Raw genomic sequence first — 19,938 nt, forward strand, 5'->3', positions numbered from 1 at the left:
TTATAGCTCTTCTGGTTCATGCTCATGTAGTCAACCTGTGTCAAGGCACAGACTGGCTTCAAGAGCCCTGGGATAGGACTGCTTCCAGGCTCTACCTAGAAACCCTCTCACCCTGCCTCATCCATGACCAGTGTATAGGGGCGGGCCATGTCTTTATTAAACTCGCAGAACAGGGATGCCTGGGTGGTTCAGTCGGTTGGGCATCTGCCTTCAGCTCAGGTCATGATCCCAGGGTCCTGGGATTGAGCCCCGCAAGTGGGCTCCCTGCTGGGCAGGGAGCCCACTTCTTCCTCTGCCTGCCACTCCCCCTGCTTGTGCTCTCTCTCTCTCTCTGTCCCTCTGACAAATAAATAAATAAAATCTTAAAAATGTATCTATGCTTTATAAAAAATTTAAAAAATAAACTCTCAGAAACAAAGACTTCATTACATAATTTCCTTGGGAAAATTAGTGCCCTTCATCTTGCATCTACTCTTCTAAGGAAAGCTACCCTCCATGACTTTCTCTCTCTCTCCCTTTTGACATTCTTTACTGAGTATTATGTGTCAGGCACTGGTCTAAGCGCATGACATGCATTGACAAATTTTATCTCATTTTATTCTTACTATAACCATGCTAGTAGGTATCTTTATTACGTACACTATTTATTTTTTAATATAATTAAAATATAATATAATAAAATATAAAAATAAAAAATATTTCTATGTTTTTGTTAGAGATAGAGAGCACGTGCATTCCAGAGCGAACAAGCCAGGGGGGGAGGGGCAGAGGGAGAGAGAGAGTCCTGGAGGTGACTCCCCATTGAGCACGGAGCCTGACGCGGGGCTCCATTCCAGGATCCCAAGATCATGATCTGAGCTGAAATCAAAAGTTGGTTGTTCAACCAACCGCCGCCCCGCCGGCGGCCCTATTACACTTAGCTCCTACACTATCACCTTCAAGGAGCTTTGCATCCCACAGTGTTCTGCGAGCCAGCCAGCAACATTGATGGTTCAAGAAAAAATAATCCATATTTTACTCTCTAATTAGGCACCGGTCCCACTAGACACACACACACACACACACACACACACACACACACACACACACACACGCTGCATATATTGTGTATATATGGACATGATTAAAGAAAAAGAGAAAAAAGAAAAAATTTTCAATTCCTGCTAACATAAATAAATAAATAAATATATATATAAATGATCTTGGGAGCCCTGGTACTATCCTCCTCCATATGTGGTCATCTTGAATCCTCAAAACCATCCTGTCCTATCCCGTGTTTTGGTTGAGAAAACTGAGCCTCAGGGCGTGACGTAATTATGCAAGATCACACAGCTGGGAGGTTTAGGCACTGAGAATACCACCTCGCCCCTGATTTCCACTGGCAAATTCCCAACTCCCGCACTCCAAGAACGTGCACGAATGGAGGGGAAAGGGGCTCAGCCTCTCTGCCCTTCTTCTCCTGCATGGTGGTGTCTCGGATGGCTCTGTTTGTGTCGCTCCTTTGCACTACTCTAAGCAGAGAAGATGAAATTGGGTCAGTAAGTCGTCTTCCTGAATCAGAGCGTCCCTAATGGATGGGTGCTGGCTAGAGCACGATCCCTGGTCCAGTTTCAGGCAGCATTTCCTCAGCCGTCACAGCAACGTGCTCACAGGGAGAAACCTCGTTGCCCATAAAAGCTGTGGACTAGGAGGGTAGCCTGAAGAGACAACTCCAAACAAAATGTGTTCAAGTCTCCTGCCTTATTTTTAATATTCATGCAGATTTTTCATTCATCTTATGACTATATCTCACTTTAATTTTTAAAGATTTTATTTATGTATTTGAGAGAGAGAGAACACACACAGGGGGAAGGGGCAGAGGGAGAAGGAGAAGCAGACTCCCCACTGAGTAGGAAGCCCAACCGGGGGTCATGACCCGAGCTGAAGGCAGATGCCAAACTGACTGAGCCACCCAGGGGCCCCGTTATGTGATTATTTTAAAATAGTGTAGTCTCCTTTCTCAACATTCTGGTCAGCTGAGGCTCAGGAAGATGCTCCAGGTTTCCTGGCTGCATTTTCCTGGGCCTGTGCGTTGGCCACAGTTTGAGAAATGCAGTTTCAGACCAAGATGGCGGGATGTGTGCCCCTTGGAGCACATGGCTGCTTTTCTCTGGGGAAGGTCCTCTGTTTCACAGCATCTTTGCTTCTAACCCAGTTTCCCAGAGTTTCTGCTCTTTTTTGTCCCTGGGTTTTACCTTCTTCCAGCCGCCACTGTGCTCCTGATTCCAAGCCCCTGTCCTCCCTCTTGCCCATTCTTTCTCTCTTTCTCTCTCTCTTTCTCTCACCCCCCTCAGGTTACACAGTGACCTTGCTGCCCTCCCAAAGGCTCAATTTGCTGCTGGCCACTGGAGCCCCCCGCTACCAGCACGTGGGGCGGGTGCTGCTGTTCCAGGAGTCAGAGGACAGAGGACACTGGAACCAAATCCAGAAAATAGATGGCAGCCAGGTGAGCATGGCCCTGGGGTCTTCTGCAGGTCAGGGACTGGTAGGGCGCCAGTCATGCTCCCTGCTGTCTGCAAGCATGTACCCACTCACGGGGCTTCCTTGGTCCTCTTCCTCTCCCTACAGATTGGCTCTTACTTCGGTGGTGAGCTGTGTGGCGTTGACATGGACCACGATGGGGAGACAGAGCTGCTGCTGATCGGAGCCCCCTTGTTCTATGGGGAGCAGAGAGGAGGCCGGGTGTTTATCTACCAGAAAAAACAGGTGGGGACCAGGACCGCCAGGAGGTGGGAGGAGAAACAGATTCCCAGCCAACCCGGGTCCCAATTATCTGGAAAGGCTTTCCTTGTTGGGTCACAGTGGAATGGACCTTTAGAACCAGAGGACCTGAGCCTCCGTGCCCAGGGAGGGTAGGCTGTGTGCCAGGCCCAGGGCCAAATCTTTTATTTACAGGACACCTTGGGTGGTCCTCACAGAGTCACCTTCTGGGAAACCCTGTGCTTTTCCTTCATAAACGGGATCACTGTGGCTCAGCAAGGCTGGGTCACCTTCCAAAGCCCCAAGGCCACCCAGACAACCAGCGGTGGAGCTGGGACCTGAGCCCAGGTCAGTCTGCTGCACTGGGCCCGTTCTGTGAGAGACCACACCCGACCCTCCTTCAGCATTCTCCAAGCACGCAGGGCTGCCCCCTGCAAATGCTGGCCAAGTGACTGAGGTGGAGCCTGTCACTTTGCTCCTTCCTAGCTGAGGTTCGAAGTGATCTCAGAGCTGCAGGGGGACCCTGGCTACCCGCTTGGGCGGTTTGGAGCAGCCATCGCAGCCCTGACGGACATCAACGGGGATGGGCTGGTGGACGTGGCTGTAGGGGCCCCTCTGGAGGAGCAGGGGGCTGTGTACATCTTCAACGGGCAGCATGGGGCACTGAGCCCCCGGCCAAGCCAGGTGAGAAGAGCCCTGCCTGGCCCCCCAAACCCATTCCCAAGCACCCAGAAGCCTCCAAACCCAGACCCCGCTCCCCAGCCCAACTCGTCCCACCCTCCGGCCCGTCCTCTCCCTAGCTTAACAGGAATTTTTCTCTTGATCTCAGCGGATCAAAGGGACCCAGGTGTCCTCGGGAATTCGATGGTTTGGACGATCCATCCATGGGGTGAAAGACCTCGGAGGAGACGGCCTGACGGATGTGGCTGTGGGAGCCGAGGGGCTGGTGGTTGTGCTCAGGTAAGACAGGAGTGAGGATGACCACAGCTCTCGTCCTTCAAACAGCTCCCCATGTAGTAGGACTCCTCTAGTCTTCCCCCAGCCCCAGCAGAGAGGTTCTCCTCCCGCACAGCCTTCATGTCTTACTCTGCTTTAAATGGCTGCAATTCAGTGATGGACTGGGATTTGAACCCAGGCCGGTCTGACATTACAACCTCCTAGAGAAGCAGCAGCCGGGGATGGCTCTAGAAACTGGTCACCCAGATGCAGGTCCAAGCTCTGCCATTTACTTCTTGGGTGGCCTTAGCCAGTCACTTAGCTGGGTGGCTCAGACCGTTGAGTGTCTGCCTCTTGGTTTGCATTCGGGTCCTGAGCTCAGAGTCGGGAGATGGAACTCTGTTGTGGGCTCCGCCCTGGGCGTGGAGCCTGCTCGGGATTCTCTGTCTCTTTCTCCTTGTTCCCCCTCACTTCCCCAAAGCTCATTCTTCCATATGGAAAATGGGTCAGAGGGCCTCTAGAAGGAAATGGGAAGCCCTAATGAATTACCATTATTATTACTGTTTCGAGGAGACAGGGCTGTTGAGGTCTGCTTTCGGGGATTAGAGTCCTCTGGATGCTTGTGGAAGGAGCCCCAGGTCTGACTGGGAATACTGCTGAGGCCCAGGGAGAGCGTTGCTTTCCACTCCACAGCTCCCGGCCCGTGGTGGACATCCTCACTCAGATAGCCTTCTCCCCGGCGGAGATCCCGGTACACGAAGTGGAATGCTCCTATTCACCCAGTAACAAGAAGAAAGAAGGAGTTAACATCACAGTCTGCTTCCAGGTCAAGCCTCTCACTCTCCAATTTCAAGGTCAGTGTCGTTTCCCAGAGCAGCTGCTTATGGCCCCAGGACACCCCCCAAACCCTGCCCCTTCAACTTCTGATTTTCTCCCTGCCCAGGACTGCTGGTTGCCAATCTCACTTACACTCTGCAGCTGGATGGCCATCGGACCAGAAGCCGGGGACTGTTCCTGGGAGGGAGACATGAACTCAGCGGGCACACAGTGGTCACTAGACAACCATCCTGCACCGAGTTCTGGTTCCACTTCCCGGTAAGGAGCCGTGGGGGCTGCCCTAGGAAGTGCGGGTGTGGCGGAGCTGACCACGGTGACGGGAGCAGCAGTGCAAAGCTCAGCTCGGTCACTGTCTGGCTGGGTCACAAGGCCCTTGGGTCTCTTGACACCACCATTTCCTCATGTAATAGTGGTAATAATACCGTTAGCATATTTCCTCTAGTTCTTAATCTATGGACGTAGGCGTTTTAACATCGTTACCATTAGAAAGTACTTCCCATTTTTTCCCCTAATTTTTCCACACATCATATATTTATGCTGCTACCCAGCTTTTCATAAGTATTTGAATAGCTACAGAATATTCAGTCACGGCACGTGTCCTGGTTTGCCAGGTGCCCATAGTCATTTATTATTAACATCCATTGCAGAAAAATATTTTCTTAATACCAATTTGGGCAACTGCTGAGACACCCAAATTCAGTTTGCTTCTAACAGTCCTGTGTAAAATAGGGTTGATGGTAAATTATTATGATCCTTTAAATATTTAATAAGATATTGAGTGTGGGATTGGTGTATAAGATTTTAAAGTTTGGGGGCACCTGGATGGCTCAGTTGGTTAAGCATCCAACTCTTGATTTCAGCTCAGATCATGATCTTGGGGTTGTGAGATCAAGCCCCGGGTCGGGCTCCACACTCAGCATGGAGTCTGCTTGAGATTCTCTCTCTCCCTCTCCCTCTGTCCCTCATCCCCCCCGACAAAAACAAAAAGATTCTGAGGTTCGTTTTAAATTTTTTGTTATGGGGAAATTTCAAACATATAAAAGCAGAAAATATAGCTCAGTGAACCCCCAAACAGCCATCACAGTGTTAACAGTTCTGAGCTCACTCTCCTAGTTCATTCATATCTGCACTCCGTGCCCCTCTGCTTCCTTGCATTCACCCCTACCCCCCATAAGATTTGGAGATTTTCAACATAAATTTGCCAGAGAAAAGGTAGTGTGTCATGATGGGAAGACCTTGGACTTGGGGATTGGATGGATTTGGGCTCACCTCCTAGCTCTAAGCCTTAGGAAACTCGGATTACCTTATGTTCCTCCTCTCTAATGTGGGGATATGTTGACCTTATGTTCCTCCTCTCTAATGTGGGGATAATAATGCCTGCCTCTTAGGGTTGGTGAAGGAGTTCAGGGGAAGATGATTTGGGTGCTTACAAAGTGCCAGTTTTGTATTCCCAGGGACTGGGAATAACATAAAAGGCCAAGACCCATCCCTGTTCTCAAGGAACTCGGATATTCTAGTTATTCTAGAATATTCTTTTCTTGTGCAAACCTCGGTAATGGCTTCCTAGAGCGGTTTGACAGAGATTCAGGGGTTTTGATCAGGACTCAGTGGGAAAGGTGGGGTGGTTGAGCAGCAACGTCTGCCATGGGAGTTGGGGCTGAGGGAGCTGACTTGTGCTGAGAAGGGACCCCGGACATATTATAAACACCTGATGCTAGAATCTCACCATTTGTAAAGTACAAGCCAGGTGAGCATTTAACTGGAAGATTAAACTCACAAGTGGCATTCCCATCACCCTCAGGTATGCATTCAAGACCTCATCTCTCCCATCAACATCTCCCTAAATTTCTCTCTCCTGGAGGAAGAAGGGACACCGAGGGACCAACAGGCGGTAAGAAGGGTTCACCTAGGGAATTGATAGGAAACAGGAGAGTAGAATTTCAGTTTAGCAGGACTGTATTATTGAGGAGTCTTTGGTTTTAAGCAATAGAAACCAAATACAGTAGGAAAGGAACGTATGGGAGCTTGTATTTGGCAAAGCAGGAGTGGGAAGAAGGAGAATCAGAGTGGAGACTCTGGGGGCTCTTGAGGGGAGGGGATAACGGGTGGACTCTTCAGACACAGCCCCTTCAGTGAATGTCCCTAGCACCAGCTTCAGACCTCCCCAGGAGCCCAACACTGCTCAGGCTGCAAGTTCCAGGGAGGCCGGGGCACCCTGGTCAGCCTTCTCACTGAAGTGTACTTAGTTGTGAACAGGTAGTTTCCTCAAAGCCGAATTGGGGGACCATCATGATGTAAAACAAGAGGAAAATATACCTTTCCTCATCTGCTGGACCACACACTCCCCACCCGGGGCCAAGGCCAGATTTCATCTCCTCAAGTCCTTGATGCTCAGCTAGCAGTTTGGCTTCAAGGCAGCAGAATCTGGTGGAAAGAGCCCGAGCCTTCCCGCCCAAAGATGTGGATTTCCTTTTTCCTGGCATGAACATCTGAGCAGGTTCCATCCATCTCTCGGACTGTGTCCCCGTCCATAAAATGCATCACGACATCGTGAGGCCTCTCCCAGAGCTGGAGCACGGGACTGCTAAGTGCACTCTTTCTCGTGGTTTCTGGCAGCACCCGCTGAGGGCTCCCCCGAGCATGCTCACTCTCCAGGGGTCTGCAGGGAACAGTGGCACGCTCCCCAGAAATGAAAGCCCCCGCCCACCAGAAGCTCATCAAGGGCTTAAGGGAAGTTGATTGAGCCCCTGCCTGTGCAAAGCCCTGTTCTGGGAACTGGCTCCACTGAGGCAAATAAAACATGGTCCCTACCCGGAAGGGGTTCCCAGCCTGCTCTGGGGGTCAGACAAGTCAACAGACAGTTACAACAGGCTGTGGACAGGCGTGGGAAGATGCGACCCTTGAAGTCCCCAGGTAGAGCAGAGAAGGCGGACATTCAGAAAGGAGGCAGAGTGTGAACACAGGCAACGAAGATGGCAGAACCCAACGCAGCAGGCGTTGGGAGCGCAGCAGGCGTGGGAAAGAGGTTGGAAGAGCACCCTGTTCCCTTTGAGACTGGAACCCCACGTGATGCATACCCTTACATCTCATTGGTCAGAACTTGGCCACATGGCCACGCCTAACTGAACTAAGCGCAGCCTACAGTCCAGCACCCCCCCCCCACTCAACCCCGTAACCTGATAAAAAGGGGAGGGTCTGTTTTAAAAGCAGGTGGCGAGGGAGGATATATGGAGACAACCAGCAGCCTCTGCCATTGGCACTATTTTTTTTTTCTTTTTTCTTTTTTTTTAAGCCAGGCAGTGTGGAGTAGAAACTCAGGGTAAAAAAAGAGACTTGGGCTCACAGTTGTCAAGAAAGGCTTCCTGGGGGAAGTGGCTCTGGTTCTGGGTCTTGCAAAATGAGTCGACTTTGGGTAGGTGGATTGAGGAGAGGCAAGAGGAAGAGCATAAGGAAAGCTATGGTGGTACATTCAAGGGAAATGAGGAGGTGGGCTTAGCTTCTGGGAGAAGGACAACTGAGCAAGACCGAGACCCTGGATGTCCACTTGGGGGCTGGCTGTGGTCTAGTGAGTGGCAGGAATCTGTGTTGAGGATGGGTGGGAGCAGTCAGCAGAGGCCCCCAGAAACCCTGCCCTGGGGGGAAGGGTCTGGAGGTCTTTGGCTGGTGGCCTGGAAGTGGAGGAGGTTGGAGCCTTTCTAGAACATTCATCTAATAACTCACAGGACAATTCTATGACACCATTACCCTCAAGATAAAGTCCCAACTGCCTAACGTGGCTTCAGGGCCCAGGGGAACCTGGACCTTGCTGTGGACTCCTGCCCTCCCCCTGCCCCCCCCACACGTCCCCTCCCCCACATAAACTCTGCAGGGGGTCTGAGCATCTTCCTGCGCTTGCACAGATGCCATCTCTCTTGCCTTTCTTCCTCCCTCTCCATTCTCTTCGCCGGGCTTTCTCCTGCTCATGGTTTAGAATTCAGTTGAGATCCATTCCTTCAGGAAGCCTCCCATCCCCAGGTGGGGGATAGGATTCCCTTCTGCAGGCTCTGAATATACCCCGTACTGTTCCATCAAACTCTCGAAGATGCTGGTCATTTCTCCCCTCAGACTGGGGCACGGGCTGTGTGTTTCTTTTGTTCTCTGGTGTGCACCCAGCAGAAACCCCAGAAATGTTGGGAAAACTGGCCTTGATCTGAGGAGAGAAGGAGAGCTGCTCTGGGGGGGGGAGCTGGGGTTTGCTGAGGACCACAGTGAAAGCTAGTCACAGGCAGGTGAGCCCAAGGAAGGAGATGGGCTGGGAGGAGCTTTGGAGCTCCTTTGTCAAGGCCAGGTTCTCCTGTCCAGTGGACACCCTGAGCTTCAGCTTCCCTTAAGGAGCTGCACAGGTGGCCTTGGGGCGGAGTCAGGAGGATGAGGTGCCACCTGGAGCTCCTGAGGGGCCCCCCAAGCCGGCCCAGCTGAGCCCCAAGCTCTGAGCTCCTCAGCCCTCCTTCGACAGTTCCGCTGCCTCAACTTAACCATCTTGTTTCCTGGCCCCCCCACCATTCTGTGCTCAGCAGGGCAAGAACGTACAGCCCATCCTGAGGCCCTCACTACACGCAGAGACCAAGGAGGTAAGGGGGAAGGGGCAGCTGGAGAGGCCAGGGTCTGTCCCTCGTGCTTCTGGGGCCTGGGCCTCCTAGTCTTTCTCCTTGGCCTTTCAGATCCCTTTTGAGAAGAACTGCGGAGAGGACAAGCAGTGTGAGGCAGACCTGGGGGTGTCGTTCTCTCCAGGGTGAGGCCTGTAATCCCATGGGCTCTTTTGTCCCACTTGGTGTTTTCCTGAGGCAGCTCCCGGGTGTGGGAGAGAACAAGGGGCTTCGAGACAGAACACCCGCATCTGTACTCACTACATGTGTCCTACGGGCCTTAGTTTCCCTCTCTGAGAAATTCCAGTCCCGTGGACCCTCCTGTCAGGATCAGATGAGGTCGAATCCCTCAAAGCCTGTGCACGGGAGCTGATTTCGGTGTATTTATTTCTTCTCACCTGGCTGATCCCTCAGCTCTGACAGCCCCCACCTCTGAGCCTGCTTCTACACCTGGGCCCTTGTGACTTTTGCCGGGTCTTGCCCACAGATCCGGAGTCCTGCGTCTGACCCCCTCTGCCAGCCTCTCCGTGTCGCTGACACTGAGTAACCTAGAAGAAGACGCATACTGGGTCCGCCTCAACCTGAGCTTCCCTCAGGGACTCTCCTTCCGCAAAGTGGAAATGCGCAAGGTGAGCGCCAAAGCATGGCCTGCCTGAGGCCACCCTTGTCCCCACAGCTTCTGCTCCCCTCGAAGAACCTCGGGCAGACAGGACAGCCTGAAGGTGTGGGCAGCAACTGGCGTGCTGAAGCCTTAGGTCCACATCCGGGTTCTCAGGCTGATGGCCACCCCTTCCCTCCGTGGGCTACGGATCCCTCGACCGGTGAGGCTGGGGGCATCTGCAGGGCTAGTGAGAGGGTCCCATGAGTGGAGACTGTGACACAGATTTCGTGAGCTCCAGCTCCCTCCCTCTGAAAGGTGACCAACATGTTTTTGCGGAGTGGCCTAGGTTGTTTTAGATACAACTTTTACTCTGTTAATTATTAGCCCAGAGGTAATGTATGATCACCCCCAGAAAGTTGGAAATCCCAGAGAAGCTTAGAGAAGACTATCGCCCCATATTCTTAAAACCAACAGTTACTGCTTTTAACGTTTTGGTGTTTATCCTGCTGTGTGTCTACGCATGTGCTTATAAATTACATTGCATCTTCGTTCATTCTATACCTGTTTTAACTGATTGGCATTTTGTTCTCATTTGGTTATTTTTCCTCCTTATTTTTAAAACAAATGGTTATTGTGGTAAAATATACATAATAGAAAATTTACCATTTTAACCTTTTTCAAGCACACAATTCGGTGGCATTGAGAACATTTGCAGTGTTGTGCCACCGGCATCTGTCTGTGGAATTTTTCCATCATCTCAAACAGAAACTTTCCATCCATTAAAAGCAATAACTCCCTCAGCCCCCGGTCATCTCTCATCTACTTTTTATCTCTATGAATTTGCCTGCTCTAGATTTTTCACAGAAGTGGAATCATATGATATTGCCTCTTGTGTCTGTCTTCTCCAATTAGTGTGGGGCTTGTGAGGTGGCTTGGGCGAATTTACTTCCTTTTTTAAGGCTAAATAATATATCCATTGTATAGATAGACCCCATTTTTTTTTATCCAGTCATCTGTCTGCGGACATTTGAATTATTCTCGTCCGATAGCATTAAACGCTTCCTCATGGGGCATCTAGTAGAGTGATGAAAAACTGGAGATCTGGAGTCAGACAGACCCCTGTTCCCATTCCTACCAGATCCCTGCCAGGTGACCCAGAGGTGGGACTTGGAGAAGTCACCCGACTTCCCCAAGCCTCGGTCTCCTTATCCAATTCCCTCCCCAATTTGAGACCGAGATCTGTCCTCACAGATGATGATGAAGATGAATGGTTCTGTGCCGCTTAGCCCAGGATCAGGGCTCAAGCTTATTTTTTTTTTAAGATTTTATTTATTTACTTGATGGAGAGAAACAGCCCGAGAGGGAACACAAGGAAGGGGAGTGGGAGAGGGAGAAGCAGGCTTCCCGCCAAGCAGGGAGCCCGATGTGGGTGGGACTCGATCCCAGGACCCTGGGATCATGACCTGAGCCGAAGGCAGACGCTTAATGACTGAGCCACCCAGGCGCCCCTCGAGCTCATTTTTAGAACAATTGCTGACTGTGTAGATCTCACTGTGTCCTCGCCTGGCGCCGAACCATTCCTAGCTCTTTGAACTGTTTGATCACTTCTGGATTTTCACAAAGATACACAGCACTACAGTGAACATCTCTGAATGAAGCCTCTGGCTGTGCCCCTGATTCTCTGCCCCACCCCCAACCCCGAGAATGGGCCCCCCCAGGGACAGAGCAGAGGGTGTGAGCCCTGAGGGTTGGTGGCCTCCGGGAACCTTGGCCTTGCCCACTAAGAAGTGTGTTCCTTCTCTTCTCACCCCCCAGCCCCACACCCACATACCCGTGAGCTGTGAGGAGCTCCCTGAGGTATCCAAGCTTCTGACCAGGATCCTTTCTTGCAATGTGAGCTCTCCCATCTTTAAAGCAGGCAGTTTGGTGAGTGTCTCAAGCTCCACAAGCCTCCAAGGGGCCGGGCAGAGGTGGGGAGGGAAGGGAGTAGGTAATGGGTAAAGAAGCCCCCCACCCCGCTCCTACCCCAAAGGGAATGACAGCTTGGACTTTGGAATCAGGGCTTGGGCGCCCTGAGATGCTTCCTTCCTCATTCCCTTCTTCTCCCCTGCCAGGTTGCCATCCAAGTGATGTTTCATACGCTGCTGAACAGCTCCTGGGGGGACTTTGTCGAGCTGCACGCCAATGTGAGCTGGTGAGCAGGTCCCCAGGCAGGCCCCCACGGGCCCCGCTGACCCGGCTCACAGACGGCCACACGGTCCTGGCCACGCGCTTCTCCTAACACTGCCCTCTGCTTTGCCCCCACGCAGTGACAATGAGGACTCAAAAGTCTTGGAGAACAACTTGGCCACCACCAGCATCCCTATCCTGTACCCCATCAACATCCTCACCGAGGAGTAAGTTGAGGGCTGAGCAGCCTACCGCCCTTTCCTCCCACCTCCACCTCCTTACCCGGGGCTCAGCCTCACCTCCCAGGGCTCTCCTTCAGAGCCTCCCCCTTTCCTCGGGCCCCCCAGGGGTAATCAGAACTGCTTCCAACCACAAGCCCAAGAGTTTTCAACACCCAGAAGAGCGGAGGCCCTTTAAGAGTTCTGAAATCAGCGGTTTGCTGATAGAGGAAAAAGCACATGGAGGGTTGACCTTATCAGCCCCTTGTGGGGCAGCTGTGCCTCCCTCCACGTTACCGCGGAACAGGCAGGCTCAGAGAAGGGGGAACCTCCCCCAGAGGCGTACAGCTAAGCAGCATGGCTGCTGGTGTCCGAATTTGGGTCTAAATGACCCCAAAACCCCATGCTAAATGCAGCCCCTTCCTGGAGGGACCTGGAAGGGAGAAGGAGAAACTCTTCACAAGTCTTCACAAGGAGAAGCCAAGGTCATGTGTACACAGAATAAGAGAGTCTCACAAGACTACGGCAGGAAGGACCCATGGGGATCACCAGTTGGATTTTCTCATTTACAGAAAAGGGGATGAAGCTCAAAAAGCAGAGTAGCTTTCTCCAGTTGGCTCAGGGAGAGGACAGGGACAGTGACTGAGCCAAGGTCTCTGGTACTTTTGAACGCAAATGCTAAACACAATGATATTGTCTGAAGTGTGGTATGAAATTAGAGCCAGGAGAAGTGATTTGAGTTGGAAGAGAGATGGATTCACGGAGATGTAGGGGCTTGAACTGGGGTTTGGAGAATGAAGGGGTTCAGATAAGGGCCAGGGAAGTGGAAGGACGTTGTCGCAATAGAGAAAAGCATGGGCGAAAGGAGGCAGCAGATAGTGGGGTGGGTTTGGGGAACAGGGAGTGTGCAGGCACAGGGGACAATGGATGTGGGGTGTGCAGCGGGTAGGTCTGGACATGGGGGGTGCTGTGGGCTGACCCTTGCGGGCAGCAGGGGGCCATCGGCGGATTCCGAGCAGGTAGATGGCAGGATCAGACAGTGACATTAGGAAGGTCATTGGAAGGATGAGATGGCGAGGGAGCCAGAGGCTGGTGCCGTTGTGTGGGAGATAAAGGACCCAGAGGACAGTGGAGACCCTCATGGGGCGGGGGGGACCTTGTGTGGTGGGGAGCACACAGCTCCAATGCACATCCGCCTGGGTTCCAGCCCTGGCCCTCCACAGCAGGATGCTGGGCAGCAGACGGACCCCCTTCCACGAGCCTTACTTTCCATAAGGGAAACAGCAGAGCGCTGGGTAACAGGAAAGCATGCCTGCATGATCCTTGGGGAAATCCCTCGGAGGCTTCCCCTGGCTAGGGGTCCCTGCTCTGCTGGAGATCCAGTCCTTGTCTTCCCCTTTCTACCTCTGCTCTTCCCTCTCTCCACAGCAAGGAAAACTCCACACTGTATGTCAGCTTCATTCCCAAGGGTCCCAGGAGCCACTCTGTCAACCACTTCTACCAGGTATGAGCCTCTGTGTGACAAGGCCCTTGGGGGTCACACAATTTTCAGCCCCATCTTGAGGACCGAGGCTGCGGAGACCCAGCCCTGTCCTCGGCGAATCCAGCGGCCTCCACCTCACCCCGTGATCCTTCCTAGAGCACCTCACAGCCTCTGCTGACTTTCCCCAGCCCCTTTCTCCAGCACCGGATACTTCCTCTGTGGGTGAGAGAGAACCTAGATTTTCATGCACACGTTTAATGAGCCACTGCTGTAGTCCGGGTACTTGGCTAGTCGCTGGGGCAGCAGTTACGTAAGTCAGGGACCCTGCCCCCCTCACCTGACCCAAATTTTGTGCCTGGCACTTTATCTCTGTGACCCCCCCACCTGTGATTCTCCCCCCAACCTGTGAAAGCCCCAGAAGGCAGAGGCGTAGCCATTCCCAGCGTACAGATGAGACATGCACAGCACAGAGAGGTCAAGTGACTTGCCAGGTGACACAGCTACTAAAGGGGAAAGGTCAGATTCCAGCACTTATTGAAATACCAGAATTCATGTGTTTAACCTCTGAGTTAATGATCTGTCGCTTCTCAATGCCATATGCTCAGGGCTATAATAGCAATCTTCATTATGGGAAGGAAGAAGAGGGAGGCCAGCCTCTGGGTCTAAAGCTTGAGTGGTCTAAGGCTTTTTTAGAGGTAACCTCTGAGAGAGGAGTAGGTACTGACTCCCCCAAGGACATTCTCATTTTCCTGTGGAAGAAACTGAGGCCCCACAGAGAAACTCTCTTTGCCCAAGGCTGCACTGGCGTCAGGGCAGACTGGCACAGGAGCCCAGCAAGTAAGGGACCCCAGCCAGTTAGCCCCTTTAGAACAGAGGCAGGAGCCATCTGACTTGGATACGATGACTTCCCCCCTGGGGAGGTCAGGTGCCCATTTGCACAGAGAATGGCCACTAGGCTTGGTTTCTAGTGCTATTCACTGGGATGCCTCCGGGTTCCCCAAGGAGGTTGGCAGACTAGTCCTTTTACCAGTGGAACAGTGGGGAAGATTTGGGCAGGTGTGGATCCAAGCCCCAACTCTACCCTTCGATCTCTGTGTGATCTTGGGCCAAGGGCTTAACTGTTAACTGTTAACTGCTGTGACACATGGCGTTTGGAAGAACTTGCAGGGGTTGGTCGTGAGGGTGAAGTGGCTTACTTACTCCACGTGGGGTGCTTGGCCCAGTGCCTGGGAAGTGGTGATGGTTAATGGCTGGGGCCGGTGTTCTACGCTGGCTGCAGATTCCCCAGCGACTGTGGAAGCCTGTTTCCTTCCTTGCCCCACTCCTCTGGGAACTGACGCAAACCCTTTGCGCTCCCCGCCACCACACACACCCCATTTCTCTCTCTCTCTCTCTCTCTCTCTCTCTCAAGTCAGCCTGGCCAGATGCCTCCAGCCCCCTCCAGCCACCTCAGCACCCTCCAGCATCTCGAGCTCTGCCTTTGGCTGCCTGGCCCACCGCTTGGCTCCTCTTGCTAAAGGCCCTAATGATCTCTGTTTTAACTAAACCCAGCTCAGCGTGGGACACTGGTGATCTTTCCCTCTTGCCATAAGTTCTCCTGTTAGGCTTTTTTTTTTTTTTTTGCCACAGGGAGGTCACCTGGGGTCTTTTGTAAGCTCCACAGGCTGGGTAGTCCAGTGCCAGCGGGGGTCTGCTTCCTCCCTTTCCTTCCCCTCCTCTCTCCTGGCCGGTTAGGACACATAAGCTTCAGCCAGCCTGAAAGCTTTTTGAAGCTCTGCGATTTCCAGCTGTGTGGCCTTGGGCGGTTTGCTTAGCCTCGCTGAGCATCAGTTTTTCAGTCAGTAAAATGGGGATAATAATCGCACCTACTTTATGGGGTTGTTAAGAGGAAAAACAGGACGATGCATGTGAAGTGTTCTGCATAGCGCTCAACACGTCAGCCAGCAAAGCGGTGGCTGCTTTGAGGCTTGTTCTCACCCTCATCCGAGGAAGGTGATGGAACACCGTTGTCCCAGTCTCGGGAGGCCCAGCCGGGGATCAGGTGCCAGCTCTGCTCCCCCATCACTTCAAACAAACCAGTCTCCCTGAACCTCAGCCAACCCCTCTGTGTCTCAGGGATGACAGCGCTGCCCGGGGCCTAGATCCAGCATTCAGCGACCACCTCGGGGGCCCGCACGCTCGCACCGCTGCCCACCCCGCCGTCTGAGTCCCCCTGCAGCTCCCAAGTCCACACTGTGACCCTCCGGCTCCTCTGTCCCCCGCAGCCTGTCACTGCTCTCCACCAGGATGTCTTCAAACATCTTTTTTTTTGGTCATGATAGAATGAGATACAAGTCACAGTCCGTATGATTTACCTGCTTCTTAAAAAAAGATTTTATTTATTTATTTCAGAGAGAGAGAGAGACCACACAAATGAGGGGGAGGGGCAGACAGAGAGGGAGAAGCAGATGCGCTGCTGAGCAGGGAGCCAGATGCAGGGCTCAATCCTAGGACCCTGAGATCATGACCTGAGCAGGAAGGCAGAGGCTTCATTGACTGAGCCACCCAGTCGCCCCTGATTTATCCGCTTTTAAAGCGTACAGATCCAGGGCACCTGGGTGGCTCAGTCCCTTAAGGATTTGACTTCAGTTCAGGTCCTGATCTCAGGGTCTGGGTTCAGTATTGGGGTCCTCTGCTCAGTGGGGGAGTCTGCTTGTCCCTCCCCTCTCCCTCTGCCCATCCCCCAGCTTGTGCTCTCTTTGTCTCTCTTTCAAATAAGTAGACAAAATCTTTAAAAAAAATAGTGTGCAGTTCAGTGACTCTTATATTTGCAAAGTTGTACGACCATCACCACAATCTAATTTTAGAAGATTTTCATTATTCCAGAAAGAACCTTCACATAGGGGAGGAATCCTACAGTACCGCGTCTTTTGTGACGGGCTTCTGTGGGTTCCCAGGGTGTTTTCGGGGTCATCCGCGCTGTAGCCCAGGCCCATGCTATGCTCTTTTTTCTTGCCAGATAATATTCCACTGTGAGGTAGGCCGCGCTAGATTTGTCCGCTCGTCTGCTGGTGGACATCTCGGTGGTTTCCACTTTCTGGCTTTTATAGACCGTGTTGCTTGAATGTTCCTGCCCAAACTTCGGTGTTGACAGGTTTTCTTTCTCTTGGGTATATACCTAAGAGTGCAATTTTTCCTCCTGAGGCTTTGACTCAATGTGTTCTAAACCAAGTGTGTCGCTTTCTTCTAAGCCAACACCACCTCAGGGGTGCTCAAAACCACCCTTTTCTTCAAGTTAAACTTCCAAGTCTGGATGAGTTTGTCCTTCCTCCATGCGTGGCCCCCGCCTCAACTTCTAGTCCGTGTTCTCTTGTCTCCTTGGCCCCCACGACCGCTCAGACTCTGGCCCCTCATCTTCTTGCTGCTGTTGGCACAGGCTGCCGGCTTGGACCTCGGCCTGCTGTCCCCACTTCTTTCTGTTCTAGGCCTGCTGTGAGGGAGCCGCCCGGAGCCTGCCCTCCTCAGCTAACTTCTGTGACTCACCATTGCCTAGTTGAGGGTCCCCTGATTTCTGGTCTTAGGCCTTCTGGTCACACAACCTCACCTCAAGCTTCCTTTCCAGACATGTGTCCCACCTCTCTGTCCCAGGCCCCAACCTCCCTCCGTGTCTCACTCGCCTGGTGCTGTCCTGACTCCCTGCATTTTCGCTTCCTGGGGGCCTCCCCCCATCTTCGTCTGTTCCACTCCTCTCAGTCTTCTATGGTTAAATTCAAAGGCCACTCTGAGGTAGGCCTTTTTAATTTAATGGACCTGATATTTTTCAAGCGTCTGCAAATGTTTGTCAAGTGACCCATGGTAGAACCTTTCAGATTGGCTCTGAGATTCCCTGCTCGGCCTCCCTGAGCCGTTCTGTGGTGCTGCTCCTGAGTTACTCCTTCCCGGCTTCTGGATCTTCCAGCCCTCGCACAAGCTCGCTCTCTCATCTAAAGGGCACTCAGGCCTTGTTTCTTAAATCAGTTCAATGCCCTCACCAAAGCAAGTCCTTCCCAACCTGCATTGTGCAAACAATTTTCGCATCTATGCTTGTTAAATGCCCTTCCTTCTTTCTTTCACGCATTCGAACATTGACTTTTCGGGAGGCCCGCTGTGTGCTAGATAGTGCATCAGGCAGCAGGGAGTCGTCAGCAAAAGGAGCCACAGCTGCTGCCCTCACGGAGCATGTAGCCCCTGGACAGACAGACCCATGTCCTGCTAAGGACGCAGAGCACTGTGGGAACATGCAGTGGGGATAGGGGGGCGCTGCCCTCTCCTTGGGGAGTCAACCGATCACCTTGAAGGTTTGCCCTCGGAGAAGGCAGAGAGGCACATGTAGCCCGCAGGGGCAAGCTTCGAGGACGAGCTGTCCTTGCCTGCCGCCTGGCAAAGAGCAGGCCCTCAGGCCTCAGCCAGTGAGCGTTGCCTCTGGAGGGGTGGCCGGCATTTAGGGCTCTGCTGTCCCATGTCCTCTGTCCTAGGTGAGGATTCAGCCCTCTGTCTACGACCACAACGTGCCCGCCCTGGAGGCCGTGGTTGGGGTGCCGGGGCCTTACAGCGAGGGGCCCATCACACACGAGTGGAATGTGCAGATGGTAAGTAGCCATGGCCCAGGGGAAGGAGGGACACTCGGGTTGGTGGGAGTGAGCTCATAAGAGGGGTACAGACGTGTGGGAAGGGAGTGAGGAGGGATGCGTCCTGTTGGGCTCAGTGATTTCTGAACCTGCCAAGAGCCAGTGGGAGTGTCCTGGGATGCTCCGGAACTGAGGAACGGAGAGGGAGGCCACGCTCTGGCCTTAAGGGGCCAGCGTCCTCCCTCTCTGCTCTGGACTAAGCGAGGACCCCATCTCATCACTCCTAGGACTCTCCTGTGACCTGCTATCGTGAGGATCTGGAGAGGCTGCCCAGCGAGGCTGAGGTCCGGTGGGCTCAGAAGTTGGGGTGGGGGCCGGCAGAGTGCAGGTGGGAAGACAGGCCTCTCTGACCCCCGCTCTCTTCCTTCTCAGCAGCCTTGTTTGCCCAGAGCCAAGTTCCACTGTCCACTTGACTTCAAGGAGGAGATCCTCGTCCGAGTGACCGGGACTGTGGAGCTGGTGGGGGAGATCAAGGTTAGCAGCTGCTGGCAACAGGTGCAGTGGGTCGGGGGTGCTTGAGGGACAAGCAGCAGACTCCCCACCAGATGGGCTTCCTACATTTTTCTTTATGACCCTGATGCAAAGCCCTGATCTTTTCACAGCAGCCGATGAAAGACATCCGTGATTTGCTTGGAATTTGCCAGGCGGTTTTCCTGGGCCTACGGATGGTTCTTCTGGGTTCTTTGTAGGGAAAATTTCCTTCCAGCAGTGGGGCGTGGCCCCTTAGGATGCTCCAGTGGAGAAATCAGTAGCCGTGGTGCTCCCCACCAGGGCCTGTTCTCCTCAGCTTCTCCCCCTGAGTCAAGGTGGGGTGCAGAAGTCAGCAGGTTCTGGTCCTTGTTTTCCCCGGCCTGACGTCTCCCACTCTCCTCCACAGGCCCCCTCCATGTTCAGCCTCTGCAGCTCCCTCTCTGTCTCCTTCAACAGCAGCAAGCATTTCCACCTCTACGGCAGCAACGCCTCCCTGGCCCAGGTAGGGCTCTGGCTTCTCAGAAGCCCCGGGAACAGAGGTCGGTGGAGGGCTCTGTAGAGCCCCGGGGGGCGGAGTTGGAGGAGCTAGAGCAGAAGCCAGAGGGCCCCCGGCTGGGCCCAAAAGGAAGAGCTTCCGGGCAGTCAGAGCGGTTGGTCTTGGCGAGGGCCGTGGAGGGCAGTGCCATGGGCTCCCTGCCACCACCGGTGGGCAAGCAGTCAGGCTATGAGGTCACCCGTCTGATGAGATGCGTCAGGCAGAGATCAGTGTGTTGGCAGCTCAGCAGAGGGTACCCACCCCCTGCCCACTCGGAGCGTGACAGGAAAGTGCTCTAAGCAGAACAAGCAGTGAGCATGGGGGCTCAGGCCACCCAGGCAAGAGGGTGGCAAGGCGGTTTGCAGAGCAGGAAGCTCGGAGCAGGGGAAGGGAAGCTGCCCCTCATTAGGTAAGCCTCAGCCAGGTTCTGGAAGGTTTGGCATGCTGGGCCGAGATTCTGACATTTCATTCTGGCCTCAAGACAGCTACATCAGGGCTTCCGCTGGGTCATGTGCATGTCTGCCTGCTGGCTCCCGGGGCTGCATGGTGTGGGGTGGGGGTGGGGGTTCCCTGGAGGGAGGCATCCAGGCCAGCCTGGCAGTGTGGGGCAGCAGTCCTGACCAGAGCCGCGAAGACCTAGCCATTCACAAGCATGTCAGAGGTGGGAGAGCCTTCTCA

The 19,938-nt window shown here is 53.3% G+C and overlaps 1 protein-coding gene across 5 annotated transcripts in view; it reads left to right on the forward strand.

Annotated features, from left to right (window-relative positions):
- Positions 1-19,938, forward strand: part of LOC111162178 (integrin subunit alpha L) — a 39,314-nt gene that overhangs the window by 14,449 nt on the left and 4,927 nt on the right. For 2 of the 5 annotated variants that reach the window (XM_022526392.1, XM_022526393.1), the window contains 18 exons: positions 2,334-2,485; positions 2,608-2,745; positions 3,226-3,423; positions 3,569-3,699; positions 4,369-4,529; positions 4,619-4,770; positions 6,314-6,403; positions 9,069-9,122; positions 9,213-9,283; positions 9,625-9,766; positions 11,554-11,664; positions 11,853-11,932; positions 12,048-12,134; positions 13,554-13,629; positions 18,102-18,215; positions 18,482-18,538; positions 18,630-18,728; positions 19,132-19,227. In XM_022526392.1, coding sequence (XP_022382100.1) covers positions 2,334-2,485; positions 2,608-2,745; positions 3,226-3,423; positions 3,569-3,699; positions 4,369-4,529; positions 4,619-4,770; positions 6,314-6,403; positions 9,069-9,122; positions 9,213-9,283; positions 9,625-9,766; positions 11,554-11,664; positions 11,853-11,932; positions 12,048-12,134; positions 13,554-13,629; positions 18,102-18,215; positions 18,482-18,538; positions 18,630-18,728; positions 19,132-19,227 — 2,009 coding nt within the window. Of the gene's footprint in view, positions 1-2,333; positions 2,486-2,607; positions 2,746-3,225; positions 3,424-3,568; positions 3,700-4,368; positions 4,530-4,618; positions 4,771-6,313; positions 6,404-9,065; positions 9,123-9,212; positions 9,284-9,624; positions 9,767-11,553; positions 11,665-11,852; positions 11,933-12,047; positions 12,135-13,553; positions 13,630-18,101; positions 18,216-18,481; positions 18,539-18,626; positions 18,729-19,131; positions 19,228-19,938 lie in introns of all 5 variants that reach the window. The other 3 variants (XM_022526388.1, XM_022526389.1, XM_022526390.1) reach the window with 3 other exon arrangements.

The sequence above is a fragment of the Enhydra lutris genome, unplaced genomic scaffold (assembly GCF_002288905.1).
Source record: "Enhydra lutris kenyoni isolate GAN:26980312 unplaced genomic scaffold, ASM228890v2 scaffoldscaffold90, whole genome shotgun sequence".
Taxonomy (NCBI): Eukaryota; Metazoa; Chordata; class Mammalia; order Carnivora; family Mustelidae; genus Enhydra; species Enhydra lutris.